This window comes from Epinephelus moara, chromosome 12 (genome assembly GCF_006386435.1).
Source record: "Epinephelus moara isolate mb chromosome 12, YSFRI_EMoa_1.0, whole genome shotgun sequence".
Classification (NCBI taxonomy): domain Eukaryota; kingdom Metazoa; phylum Chordata; class Actinopteri; order Perciformes; family Serranidae; genus Epinephelus; species Epinephelus moara.
The window spans coordinates 38,631,415-38,645,559 of record NC_065517.1 but is presented as its reverse complement, the minus strand read 5'-3'; the positions used below and the strand labels follow the sequence as shown (position 1 = coordinate 38,645,559).

Here is a 14,145-nt window from a genome sequence, read left to right as displayed (position 1 = left end):
TTGTGTCATGCGGATTACTGTTAATTTATTATGCTGATCTGTTCTGTACGACATCTATTGCACGTCTGTCCGTCCTGGAAGAGGGATCCCTCCTCAGTTGCTCTTCCTGAGGTTTCTACCGTTTTTTTTCCCCGTTAAAGGGGTTTTTTTGGGGAGTTTTTCCTTATCCGCTGCGAGGGTCATAAGGACAGAGGGATGTCGTATGCTGTAAAGCCCTGTGAGGCAAATTGTGATTTGTGATATTGGGCTTTATAAATAAAATTGATTGATTGATTGATGTGTGAAGCTCCTAGAAAAAAATATAGAAAATCATAGTTACACGTTTTACAAGTTTGCACACTTCACATGAATTAACATGAAGGATGTTTTTCCAGGCCGTGTCAACATTTCATTGTTTAAGAAGACCTCACAAAGCAGCCGTCACTGTTAGTCATATTTGTTTTTGCCGAAGTTACATCAGGTAACATGTCCATTTAAACATTTCCAGGGGAGGTGATTGCAGTTGTTGGTAGCTGTGATGCCCTGGGATGCTGGAGCCATCAAAAAGCTGTGACCTTGCATCCTGTCGCTAACGATGGGTAGGTTAAACTTAATGTGTAATGTCAAACGTATTTGTGCTTTTCTTGTTTTTTTTGTCTGTAAAATATTAATGTATAAGTTGACTCCTTGACAGAAATACGTGGACTACAACTGTTGCTGTGCCTAAAGGAGTTGTGTCCAAGTACCGCTATCTCAAAGGCTTCTTTCTGGAGTCAAAGGTGAGTAGAGTCTCCTGTCTTTATAGAGCTATAGCCTTAAACTTACAAATTAAATTGCTCGTTGCTGTCACAGATAGTCTTTTGAAAGCAACATTGGCTAAAGATGCGTATTGTTAAATTCAAAGCCAAAGTCTATTTTGAATGATTTGTGATGATTTCAGGTTCTATGTTAAGTCACACCTCTCCTGCTGAAGCTCATCAGCAGGACAGGGAATAACAAGTTCTCCTGTTTTTGTTTTTGTTTTGTTTTTTCCACTGACTTTGAAAGGGTTATTCTTATCTAAGCATGTGAGCATTTTATTTAGTTTAAGTGTAGTTTCTTTCATTGATTAAACAACTTAACTACACTGAAGAAAAAAAAAAATATATATATTAAGTCATTACTTCTGACCTTTGCTAAGCCGCCTGTTTATACAGTAGCTGTACACAAACATAACAAGAATACAAATTTCCTAGAAGCAAAGAGAAAGAGAATGTGCCAACCATTTATCTGGAAAGGTTGTGTTATCTAGCTCTCTGTGTTTATTCTCTCCTAGTACGGGTGTCGTATTGTTTTCTATGTCAAGGGGGGGGCTCACATTTCGTGAGATTAACGACCTGCTCTGACTTGTCTAACCATGTGTTTGCACTTTTTTTTTTTTTTGTTTATGAAAAACTTAGATTGTGCATTTCATTGGCTTAAAGCTCCTGTGTGGTGAAACTTGGCTATCTGTTCATGCAGCTTGAGTCATGCTTGGAATCTAAGTTACTGCCACGACTGTGGAAAAGCTTTAGTGGTGCTGGGTGTGTTTTCTGCGCTCTGATATTGTCTTTAGCTCCATAATGAATATATAAGTACATCAACCAGTCTAAAATAGCTGGGATCCTGTGTAATCATGTATGTAAAAACAGAGTGCAATGATTTGCAAATCCTTTTTGACCTATATTCAGTTGAATACAGTACAAAACCACAATATTTGATTTTCCAAATTAATTTTATTGGTTTTGTAAATATACTCTTATTCTGACTTCAATGCCTGCAACATGCTCCAAAAAAATCATTGTATTCACTGTGTTACATCACCTTTTCTTTCAACAACACTCACAAGAGTGTTTAAGAAATGAGGACAGTAATTGTTAAAGTTTTGAAAGTGAAATCCTCCATTGTTGTTTGATATATGACCCTACTGGTTCAACAGTCTGGGTTCTCTGTCGCCATATTTTGCACTTCATAAAGCGCCACACGTTTTCAATTGGAGACATGTGTGGACTGCAGGCATGCCAGTCTCGTACCCACACCCGTTTGCTGCGAAGTCACGCTGTTGTAACACATGGCTTGGACTTGTCTTACTGGAATAGGGAGGGACGGCGTCTTGATGGCAGAATGCTAACAAATGCTGTGTGTTCCGACGCTCCCCATACCATCACAGATGATGGCCTTTTAACTTTCTGTTGATAACAGGCTGGATGATCCTTTCCCCTTTAGCCCAGAGGACACAACATGTGTTATTTCCAAAAACAATTTGAAATGTGGACTCGCGAGAACACAGCACACTTTTCCACTTTGTGTTAGTCCATCTCAGACGAGCTCCACCCGGAGAAGGCGGCGGTGTTTCTGGATGTTGTTGATTGCTTTGCATGGACGAGTCGAAACGTGCATTTGTAGACGCACCAACAAACTGTGTTTACTGACAATGTTTTTTCAAGGTTTTCCCAAGCGCATATATTAACATTGTTTGTATAGTCATGTTCGTTTTTAACGCAGTGCAACCTGAGTGATCAAAGGTCACGGCCATTCAGTATTGGTTGTCACCCTTGCCCCTGACATGCAAAGATTTCTCTAGATTCTCTGAATCTTTTGTTATAAATTCTAGATGGCGAAATCCCTAAATTCCTTGCAGCTGTGCGTTGTGAAACATTTGGAAACCGTTGGACTATTTGCCCACATAGTTTGTCACAAAGTGGAGAACCACCCACCATCCTTGCTTGTGTGCCCAATCATACCCAATCATGATACTATCACATGTTATCAGCAAACCTGTTTACCTCTGGAATGTTCAAGATGGTTTTTGAGCATTCCACAACTCTCTCAGTCTTTTACTCGTGTCCCAACTTTTTTGGAACGTGTTGCAGGCGTCAAATTCAGAATGAGTGTATATTTGCAAAAACTTTTAGGTTTAGCAGTTTAAACATTAAATATCTTGTCTTTGCACTGTATTCAAGTCTAAAAGGATTTCCAAATCATTGCATTCTGTTTTGATTTAACACAGAGTCCTACTTTTTTGGGATTGGGGTTATAAATTACAAAGGTGGAAATGTGATGCTACAAACATGTTGTTGCTATAACTAATGATGGCTTTATTACAGATAAAGAGAGCAGCTTTATGTGTCACTTAAGAATTTTTTTTTTTTTTTTCTTTTCTTCACTAACAAATCCACTTTACAGATTTCAACCCATGGTGGCTGACTGCCCCAGCTGGGGATTGGTGACTATACCAGCTCTAATTCCTTTCTCACACTCTGGTCCAACGGCAGCTTTTGAGACCAGACTGAAAAGTAGTTCAATGTATCTGATCTGAAACCCTAACATTGTACCAAACATTGGAATTGCAGAGTGCAGGTGGTCCCTGTCAAGTGATAGTCAGTATGTGGGAGACCCATCACCAACCCCGCACGATGAGCCCCACAGGTATAGAACCACAAAAAAACAAACGGTGCCTGGTGTGGTTGGGTTTGGTAAAGTGTGTCATACTCAAACCCCCCTTTAGACTTCCCATTCCCTGCCCTTGCACTATATGTTAACAGTTGCCCATCAACACTAATATAGGTCAGTTCTTGCTTATCACACTGATGAAGAAGGTTAGTGTTTCAGGGTTAGTCAAATATGACTTTTGGTATGTTCTTTTGGGCAACGTGTACATGTCAGAATTAACATAACACCACCTGACTGCAGTGTTTCCTCCTCAAACATTGTTTGTAATTTACTGGTAGCCTCTTGCTTATTTGGCAGTGTCGGTGTATTATTTGGCAGTGATCAGGGGCAGCACTTACTGGAATAATCTATAGCCATAGAGGAAACACTGCAGTGCAGCAGTAGATGTCATGGCCTGATACTGTAGACCTCTCCAGTTAAATCCCCATTGTGTCGACCTAACACCGACAAAGCACATTCAAAATGAGCTTGATGGGAAGAATAGTCGCAACCATATTTGCACCCTGATGTCCTCTTTGACCCCAGCCTGTCACCCCATCCTAGTTTTTTTTCTTCCTTCTCATTTTTTCACCGTAGAATAAAGATTTGTTACAAACATGAGGTTTGTTTTTATATGCAATGCAGACGTGTTTTGTTTGAGCACTTTCATAAACATCCTGCTAAAGTAGCATCAATGACACGGTCATGCTCAGTGTCGTAGTTTAAGTTGTTTTTTTTTTGTTTTTTTGTATCAAATACATTTTGTTGCTCAGGTGACTCTTGAGGTTGAGGCAAATCAAATCAGAGCAGCATCTTGTTTTTGAGAGTTCAAACAGAGGTTTGAACTCTTTGTACACAGGAAGTGCTCTGGTTTGATCTGACCTCAGCCTTTGTACTGTTGATGTTCCTCCATCCTGTTCCTAATGTGCTCTACCTTTGTTGCAGCGTCACACCAGAATATTGACGACGGACAGTTTGGAATTCACAGTAAGTTGGATGAAAAACAAATACTATGAAGCCACCACTAACTACTAACACAAAAACTTATAACTAAGGCACGCTCTTAGATCTTTTGAAGTGGGGTTGTATGACATACTTTCCAGAGTCCATGTCCTACTTACAGTAGATGTCAGTTGGCACACTTCCAGTTTGGAGAAGCAGGCAGGAGTACTGACACAGAAGCTAAGCAATGCTAAGCAGCAAAGCGTATTTTAGCCACCTTTAAAAAACAATATCAGTTTAATTGTACACTTGTTAAGAATATTTTCACCACTTTACCTTGCTGTCAGACCAAAATTTTGCCAAACTGAACACAGGAGCAGCTGGTGTACCGCTGCCTCGATCAGTTTGTTTGTGTTATCGTGTAACTTCAGCATCTTTAAAGCGTTCGGATTCTCAAAAGTCACACAATAACACAAACTAAGTAACTGATTGAGGCAGTGGTAGACCAGCACCTCCCGTGTTCAGCAATTTAAAATCAGTCAGTGCGGTTATAGCTCGACTAGGCTGTTTAATCAGACTTCTGTCCTTGTCCTAGTGTATAAGCACAGGAGGGGGATTGATTAATTAACCGAAGTATGTCCAACTTCGCTATGCTGCCCCCTTTCAGCTTGTTAGTATTGGACCTTTTTCCGGGTGACTTATTACGTCACAGACAAACAAGTTAGCTACGGTTAGCTACCAGCTAACTGGTATCATGCTGGACAGCTTCATGGCTGTGTATTTCATCCGTTTGATTAAGTACCATGTCAGTCAGACCGACATGATTACATGTATTATAAAAGTCCAGCTTAAGTTGGACTGATACAAATTGATTTTCTCTAATGTCATGTAAATGTACTGACTGTTTTTGTCAGTGGAGTCTGGTGGCTTTGACGAGAGCATAGATGGGGAACTGAAATTGTAAACGGCTACCCTGTCTAAATGGGTTGTCTGCAGCACTTTTTTTGCATAGCTAAATACTTACATTGCATAGTTTTCTTGTCAGTACTCCTGCCTGCTTCTCCAAACTGGGGTCGTACTCACCAGCAGCTACTGTATGCAACACAGTGACTATGAATAAGTACCTCACAGAACCCCACTTCAAAAGATCTAAACTCTCTCCTTAATTACTTTATGTAGGTTTACAGCATTTAAAATATTCATGAGATAGAAATGCTGTAAAACTGAAATGCTTGCTAATGTGCTTAACCCTTCTGGGAAATAGAAATTCCCTACAGACCACACTGCAGTCACTTCCTCTGCTTTGTGCAGCAGAGCATTTGAGGTCATTTGTCTCCTCCCTGCTTTTGTTGCTGGAACCAGTTTTCTGGTCAGCAGTTATGGGAGACAAAGTGAATATTCACTGTCATCACATGCTTACTGCTTTCATCTTCCTTTTTTTATAGATGCGGTGAATTGTGTAGACTCTGGGTGGCTCACGTGCCAGACAGAGGTTCGCCTGCGTCTACACTTTTCCAAGACGTCTCCAGTGTCCATCACTAAGAAGAAATTCAAGAAGTCTCGCTTCAGGTAGGTTTGACCCCGAGGCAGAATTTAACACCACTCGGAGAAAGTTCTTCTTGAAAGTGACATGAGATGGATCTATTACCCTACCTGTTACATAAGTGCAACAGAAATCCTGTGCACAGAGGTATAATAGGAGAAGCTGAAAGTAAAACATAATTTAACCTTTTACTGATGGTTTGATGCTTTTTTTTTTTATAATATATGTGACGTTCAGTTTTCCCGTCTCTGTGTATTTACCTAATTGTGTATTAAACCCACCTATACAGAATTAAGTTGACATTAGAGGGCTATGAGGAGGAGGGAGATGACGAGGAAGAAGAACTCAGTCCCTCAACTTGGGATAAGATGACCACAACTCTGGAGATCAGTATGATCAGTGCCAACCGCTATAAGTCACGCCACTCGCAGCCTGAGTGTGGGTATGCACTGGAGCCCTCGCAGTGGACTGAGTACATCATCCACACCATGGACCCAGACAACCTGGAGCTCACCTTTGAGTTCTTTGAGGTCATATTTGATAAGCAATAAAAGTAGTATTCTTGACTAACATCAGGCATCATGATTAGATTTGTTTTCCTTTGGTCAGAATTGTAAAACGTTCATATGTCCATTTACAGGAGGATCTGGGTGAGCATGTAGTCCAGGGGGACGCTCATCCCGGATTCGTTGGCACAGCTTGCCTCCTCTCCTCGTCTTTCTTGGAGAGCGGTAAGGACAACGGAGTCGCCACACTTCCGATAATGGGTCGAAATTCCAGACAGACTATCGGGAAAGTCAGAGGTGAGATTTTGCACAAATGAAATCCACACTGGCTGATAAGCAGCAGACAAAACCAAAGGAAGGGAGGAACTGTCTCACATTTATAGTTCGCACAATGCTCTGCACAAGGAAATACCTGTTGAACGACTTTGTTCTTTGTTCTAGTGGATTACCTGGTGATCCGGCCCATCAAGGGGCTGCAGTGTGACATGAGCTCCTCTTTCACCAAGTACTGGAAGAAAAGGAGTACCCTGGATGTGGGCCACAGAGGAGCTGGCAGCACACGCGCAGCGAAGTGAGTCATAACAAGTTTCTCTGATTTGGACAGGATAGAGTGCCTCGCATGGAACACACACTTAAATAGTAAATAGTAGGGCCCTCCTCAGAGGCTTTACGATGCAATATTATCACAATACATTAGTCACAAACAATATTGTGATTTAATATGTTTTGCGATACGCTATGTATTTTCATAACATATATTGCGATTTGTTTGGTTTGGGCCAAAAAAAATTTCAGACTGGTTTGACATTAAGCCAAACACCGGACTGGACCGATTTTTATCAGGTGTCCCACTTGACTAGTGGAACATAATAACACCATGTCCCAACAACAATCTAGCATCTGACTGTTGCATAACATCGGAGCTCTCTGTCCACACTGAATCCATTAAATATGCACTTATGTGATGACATGGAAACGGCAAGTAACGTTAGCCTTGCTTGTTTTTAGCAATGGTCATTTACCTGAGCAGAAACTTACAGCTCCCCAGCGATCTCCCTCCAGCCGGCTGCAACTGTGTTTAGGTTTTTGTGTTGAATTAAGGAAGTAAAGTACAGATAATTCCTCATTTTAACTTCATGAATCAGCCATTCCTAGTCCATTGCAGCACTTTCACAGTGAGCACAGGTATAAATAGTAACAGGGCATCCAACTTAGGTTCAGTTTAAAATGGAGCCTGCAGCCAGTTAGGACTCCTCTTTTGTTGGCTTTAAAACGAAAATGTTTTCATAGTGGTGCAGTTTTTTTTTTTGAGAGACCTACCTTTGCCATGTCTCTTCTCGTCTCGAACGTTCAAGTAAACAAACACAGCGTGCACCGCTCTCCCACCTCTTCTAAAATTTGATTGTCATGTTGCCGACACCACCTCAGCTTGGCAGTAAATTGTGCACAGCTTAGTACATTTAGAAATATAGTAGGCGTATGATATTAATCACGTTATCATATTGCTTGTTACTTACGCACTTTCAGTTAGATTCAGCACTGTGAGGCATCTGCTACTTTTCAGTTTGCCATAATGTTATGTATTGGCAAATGCCGGTTCAGCCGGTTTTCATTAAATCAAACCTGGACCTACTGGCAAAAGTAAAAATCGAGCCAACTCTATGATTTCCCCACTGACTATGTCTGCATATTTGCATTTGCATCTGTCCACAAATTGTGTTTGGTTTGTGTTTTACAGGCACCAAAGAGTCAGGGAGAACACAATAGCCTCGTTTAAAAGTGCTGCCACACATGTAAGTTACGCATATCATAAAAAGAATAAATAAATATTTACTTTTGACCATGATTATATATTTAACATTACCTCTGCCTTAATTACGTGTACATTGCTTATTGCAGGGTGCAGCCTATGTAGAGTTTGATGTACACCTCTCCAAGGACAGTGTTCCCATCGTATACCACGACCTGACGTGCTGCATCTCCACCAAGAAGGTAAAAGAAAGGCGTGTTGTACTTGATGATAGACTTATGTAAGTGTTTAATCTGAAATGGTGTATTTCTCTGTTGGTATTTTTTTCCATTAACTAATCATGACTTGATTAATATACATTTAGAAAAATGGTGAGCATACACAAATGTGTGTCACTACTTAAGAAAAGTAATTAAATTCTTTCTGTCCCCTCAACAGAAAAATGACAAGACCTCTCTGGAGCTCTTTGAGGTGCCAGTTAAAGACTTGACATTTGATCAGCTGCAGCTTCTCAAGGTAAAAACATGGAGTGATGGCCAAAACTGTAAATAAGACCCAAGTTGAGATCGACTTTTATTCTTCAGATGAATGACCTGAGCTCCTGTTGTGAGTCGTCATAGTGTCAGTTGCTTCATTGTTCCTCCACAGTCAGGAGGTTTGTGTGTTCCAAATTAATTAATTCACATTGAACAAATCCTCTCCTAGAAATTATTTATAGTTGCACAGTCACACACGGGAACTGCAGAGTAGCAGCTGCGTAACTGTGTCTTCCATCAGCCAATGGAGCATTTGTGGGATTAGCGCCTTCTAAGTGGGGAGAGCATTATCGCATTAGGGGAGTTCCCTTAAATTACAACTGGACAGAATGCCATTAAGTGTTTTGACTGTTATCATGATGATATACTAAAACTGTACACATGTAGCACTGCAACCAATTTATTGTTACAACCTGTAACTGAAACAAATGTGTTGAAATGTAATTATGTGTTTATGCTTTGTTTTGTTGCACAGCTGGCCCATGCCACTGCGATGAAAGAACACGATGACAAAGGTATGCAGCTTTTGTTTGTCTTCTTTCACCAGGAATTTTTTTAAGTGGCTTGACCTGTTGAAAACCAGTGTGCTTCCATTTGTGTCCAAGGCCCAAAAATAACTTTTAAAAGCAGTTGTCTGTCTGATAACCAGGCTTCGGCTTTTGGTTGCTGAAACTGAAAATATGGTTGCCATTTTTATCAGCTTATATTTTGAGTAATTGAGATATTATGCATTCATATGTCAGATTATTAATGACATGTGACATCAAAGAAAGTTTGAAAGATCTATTGCAGTAACCAGATTTGTAGTTTGTGAACCAGTAGATGAGATAAGGATGTAAAAGGTGCCTCATTTTTCAGAACATGATACAAAAGTTTTATAATGTCTGGTTCAGGTTCTGACGAAAACAGCAATATTTAAATATCACTAATGCAACAAATATTACTGTGGGGTGCATGTTTCTGCTGTTTTCTGTCCCTATTTGCAACCCAATGGCAACTGGCAATCATTACTGTCAAGCCCTGGTGTTGTCGCGTACAGTTAACGCTGATACAAACTGTAGATCAAAAGGCTGGCATGACTTTGTTTAGATCAGAGGCCACTTTGTATGTGTTACATAACAGCACAGTTATGTAAGCTGAACGTATAAATTAGTCAGCAGATCATTTGTGTGATGTGCATTAACAGTCATCTGTTTGCCTTGCTGCTCAGATCTGCTGGACGATGAAGAAGAAATCGATGAGCATCAGCCATTCCCCTCCCTCTCACAGGTGAATAACTTTATGACCATTACTAAATAGCTTATCTAATCAGTGTGTGAGCTTCATGAGCAGTGCAACCCTCACCTTCACAAACCTATAGATAAAAACTAGGAACATGTATTGATGATGCATGGTTTGGTTATTTATCAGTTATTACCTACTTCTTGTCATTGTAACTTCATTAGCACAGTTTTTGTCACAGTAAAATGAACAGCATCTTTCATACGTCTTCTACAGATCTTCCAAGCTGTTCCTGAGCAAGTGGGCTTCAACATCGAGCTCAAATGGATCTCCCAGATGAAGGTGGGTACACTGTGTCAGCAGGGTCAATAGCCTAATCATTCCCTCAATAAGCAGGGCCTTGGGGATCTCCAGTAGAATAAGGAATAGCTTTTTTATTATGACTCACTAACACCTAATACAGCATAATGCAAAAACACATTTACGATTTCTGCTTTTTATTGACAGGACGGGTCATGGGATGGCAACCTGTCAACCTACTTCAACATGAATATCTTCCTCGACATTGTCCTGTCCTGTGTTCTGCAAAAAGGCGGAAAAAGACGCATCGTCTTCTCCTGCTTCGACCCAGATGTCTGCACCATGTAAGCACAGTTAGCATCTGAGGATAAAGTATGCTCGGATTTGATGAGGCTACAGAAACTGCATATGAAAAAGGACGATTGAAAATCTTCTCTGAATCTCATGACAGATTCCAAGCGCAATTATTCTTAATGATTTTAATAAAAAGGTCTATTAAGACAGTCAAGATGCTGTGTATAAAGGGTATCTTTCTAAATACAGTAGGTTCTGTTCAACTGCTTCTTACATCTTTCTGTGTGTTTCACTCAGGGTGCGTCAAAAGCAGAACAAGTACCCCATCCTCTTCCTGACTCAGGGAATTTCAGAAAGGTATCCTGAGCTGATGGATATCCGCTGCCAGACCACTCAGATCGCCATAAGTTTTGCCCAGAGTGAGAACATTCTGGTAAGCAGCTGTTGCAGAAAGCCTCACTCATCCCCGCCATATACCGTCAAATTATTCATTAAGGTTTGCTTTGCAGACACGCTCTGTCTGATCGGGACCTTATGCCCAGTTCAGATCAAAGATTTGTGATGAAACAAGTTGAAACAGGCAACTACTTGCAACACTCTGTTCTGCAACATTATAAAAACCTGCTGGTTCACACCAATGCAACTAGAAGAGACAGTGTATCATCTCTATACACTAACTTTCTTTGCTTGCTGATTTGCAGCTTTTCGGGCTGATTTTGTGGCTGAATATAATTTGCAGCTTCTTAAAATATGAATGAGGATAGTGATAGTGAGATACTGGCTACAGCTGTATTTGTAGTAGTGATGAAACGGTGAAAAACCGAAACAAAACCACCATCAGATGGACTGAATTCATGATAAATTTGCCACCAGGGCCAGCTCAGTTTCCGTCCCCACAAACTGACACCTGCCACAGCAATTAAACATACTGTCTGTGGTCATTTTTTACCTGACCAGGTGACATGCTTTACCTTCTAAAACCAGCCGGCAGCAATTTGACCAGCTGAGTTGCAGGTGACACCATCAGCCGGCTTGAGTCGAGCTCAGACCGGCCAGTTCACACCGCTGCAACTTTTCTCTGCAACGTTCTAAAACGATTTCCTCTCGTTGCAAATTTTTGGTCTGAACTGGGCTTCAGAGAGTTTTGCACCCTCCTCTTTAGCATCACTGCGTTGCCCTTGAGCAAAAGACTTACAAAAGTAGACCACCGCTGTCACAACAGTCCACACAGCAAACAAGTCAGCCAGTAGAGCCCTGTGTCAGCTGTCTTAAGGCCCTCTAAGTAGAGCAAAAACTGACTCCAGACAGCTTATGCAGCATAATCTGACAGCGTCACATGTTTTCTTGAAGGCACATATGGAGCTGATTTAGCTTACTTTACTATAGTTTACTACACACAGACTTTACTCTGTATTTGTGCACAGATGATGAAAGGAAACAACGTTATATTTAAACTGGTCCAGCCAGTTTCACTGCTGCAGGGGTGAATCAGGCATCAATGTTGCACTGTCAGTTTATATCTGCTAGCAGTGTTTGTTTTTGCTACAGACAGGCTCAGATTGTTATTCTTAGTGTCTGAACACATTATGGGAAGGAAGATAACATGGGACAAAAAGGTCCAGGTTGAAAAATACAAACGAGAGCAAGAGGGCAAGAAGTTATCTTTATTTTGAGTTGAACAACATTAAACAGGACCACTTTTTCTCACTGGACTTTGCTTCTTTAGGGGATCAGTGCCCACACGGAGGAGCTGCTAAAAAACCTGTCCTACATTGGAGATGCCCAGTCTAAAGGCCTGGTGGTGTTCAGCTGGGGAGAGGACAACAACGAGCACGAGATCAGAAGGAAGCTGAGAGAGCAGGGAATTGATGGCCTCATCTATGACAGGTAGGTTACTGCAACGTCGATCCTTTAAGACCTCAACTCTTGTAGTGTAGACCACAAACACAACATTTCTCTTAATGTTAGAGTTCGGCGTAGAGCAGCATAGTGTGGTACAAACAAATGTTTTGCTTTGAAAACAATTGGTTAAAATGCTTTCCTGCCATTTCTGTTCTGTTAAACATTCTCATGATTATGTTTCAAGCTACAGTCTCTGCTGGTTACCCAACACCCTGCACTGCAAACCATTCAGTTCACCCTGTGCTGTCGCATCTCTGTTCAGCTTGAAGCCACAGTTACAAAGCAGGGCTTTCAGTTTTATAAATTTAATTACTGTATTCCCAACACCGCTCCTCGTTACGTCACTCTGTGATACAAGGCCCTTCTTATCAGCGCCGTTCTTCAGGGTTCAAGGTTATATCACAAACACTGGCAGGGATGCTAATCACTTGGCATCTGCCGTAGCTGTTGATGAAAACGGGTTGATTATTCATTGAACATTTTGTCTGTCAGTGTGAAACTGCTACAGAAGATGTGCCAGTGCTGTTACATAAGGCTCGGGCTGCTAGCAGGTTGAAAGAGAGCTTCCTCTGGTCTCAGCAAAGCGGCGCAGTCAGCAGGGCCTATTTGTTCAGCCGTTTCAGTTCCTCATATGATGACATTTGCTCTACATTTATGTTTGCACTTTGACCCAGATTCACAGACGCCTGCAGAAGGAAGACCATAGGCTTTGAACCCTATTTTATAACCAAACAGTCCCTGCACCTTCCAGATGTAGCTATAATTAACATTTCAAGTCACAACACTTGACATCTCCAGGTTGTTGTTTTAACTGTGCCTCTTTCTTACAGAATTTGTGAAAGCTTGGTGCCGTATTTTGACTCAAGTTCTCCAGATTCCCGTAATGTCTCTCTGGTTCCTGGCTGTGTTTTGTTCATTTACTCACTCTACACGCCCTGGCTGGTTTTTGGCTCCCCCCTCTTATTTATTAATACGCAGCAGGAACAAAAGGTTCCTTGACAATGATACAAGACGGTTGACTTCTCATATGTCCCACATTGTAATACTACAGTGCTTGTTATTTCAGTGGCAACGATTGCTTTATCTTTTTGGATTGTTCTTAACACGGTTGTTTGATTGGTCAACTGCCATGTTTATCATTTTTGAAGCAAGTTTCCGGAGCTGACACCTAGGTCACTTCCTTTTTAAATGCCTGTGTATTGTTTTGGATATGCTTTGAAAGTCCTCTACAACTCATGCTTGGCACAATACTTCTTGCTTCATCTCTGCTTCATTTTGAAAACAGAAGAGGCACCAAGAGTGAATGGCTTGTTTAGTGTTACTCGACATTTTGGCTTCTGTATGAATCAAAAAATATGTTGCATTTTTAACTGCTAGTTGCAACCTAAATTGCTTGTAAATGTCATTAAAGTGAATGGAATGGATGATCTAAATTAAGGGATGTCCTGATCCAATCTCAAAGATCGGTATTGGGGTTGATCAAGGCACTTTTTAACTGATTAGAGTCGGCTTTATTGAGCTATATTAGGCCCGTTTCCACCGCAGGAACTTCGGGGTAATTTTACGGGGCCGGGGCCGTTGGTGTGTGTCTCCACCGCAGGAACCACCCCCGAAGGACAGAGTTCCGGAACTTTTACGGGGGCTAAACAAGTCCCTGCCTCGGGGTAGGTACTCAGAACGGCCCCGAAAGACTCCTGGCTGGGGCTTGGGGATTACTTGGTG

General features: G+C 41.2%; 1 protein-coding gene across 4 annotated transcripts in view; it reads left to right on the top strand.

Annotated features, from left to right (window-relative positions):
* gpcpd1 (glycerophosphocholine phosphodiesterase 1) overlaps window positions 1-14,145 on the top strand; it is a 30,197-nt gene that overhangs the window by 8,159 nt on the left and 7,893 nt on the right. For 2 of the 4 annotated variants that reach the window (XM_050058432.1, XM_050058431.1), the window contains exons 3-19: window positions 488-578; window positions 674-758; window positions 3,351-3,426; window positions 4,375-4,416; window positions 5,817-5,940; window positions 6,204-6,444; window positions 6,555-6,717; window positions 6,862-6,991; window positions 8,159-8,213; window positions 8,320-8,412; window positions 8,609-8,686; window positions 9,182-9,221; window positions 9,917-9,975; window positions 10,204-10,269; window positions 10,435-10,571; window positions 10,819-10,954; window positions 12,248-12,408. In XM_050058432.1, the coding sequence (XP_049914389.1) occupies window positions 488-578; window positions 674-758; window positions 3,351-3,426; window positions 4,375-4,416; window positions 5,817-5,940; window positions 6,204-6,444; window positions 6,555-6,717; window positions 6,862-6,991; window positions 8,159-8,213; window positions 8,320-8,412; window positions 8,609-8,686; window positions 9,182-9,221; window positions 9,917-9,975; window positions 10,204-10,269; window positions 10,435-10,571; window positions 10,819-10,954; window positions 12,248-12,408 (1,777 nt within the window). Of the gene's footprint in view, window positions 1-64; window positions 112-135; window positions 579-673; window positions 759-3,183; window positions 3,427-4,374; window positions 4,417-5,816; window positions 5,941-6,203; window positions 6,445-6,554; window positions 6,718-6,861; window positions 6,992-8,158; window positions 8,214-8,319; window positions 8,413-8,608; window positions 8,687-9,181; window positions 9,222-9,916; window positions 9,976-10,203; window positions 10,270-10,434; window positions 10,572-10,818; window positions 10,955-12,247; window positions 12,409-14,145 lie in introns of those variants that run through there. The other 2 variants (XM_050058433.1, XM_050058434.1) reach the window with 2 other exon arrangements.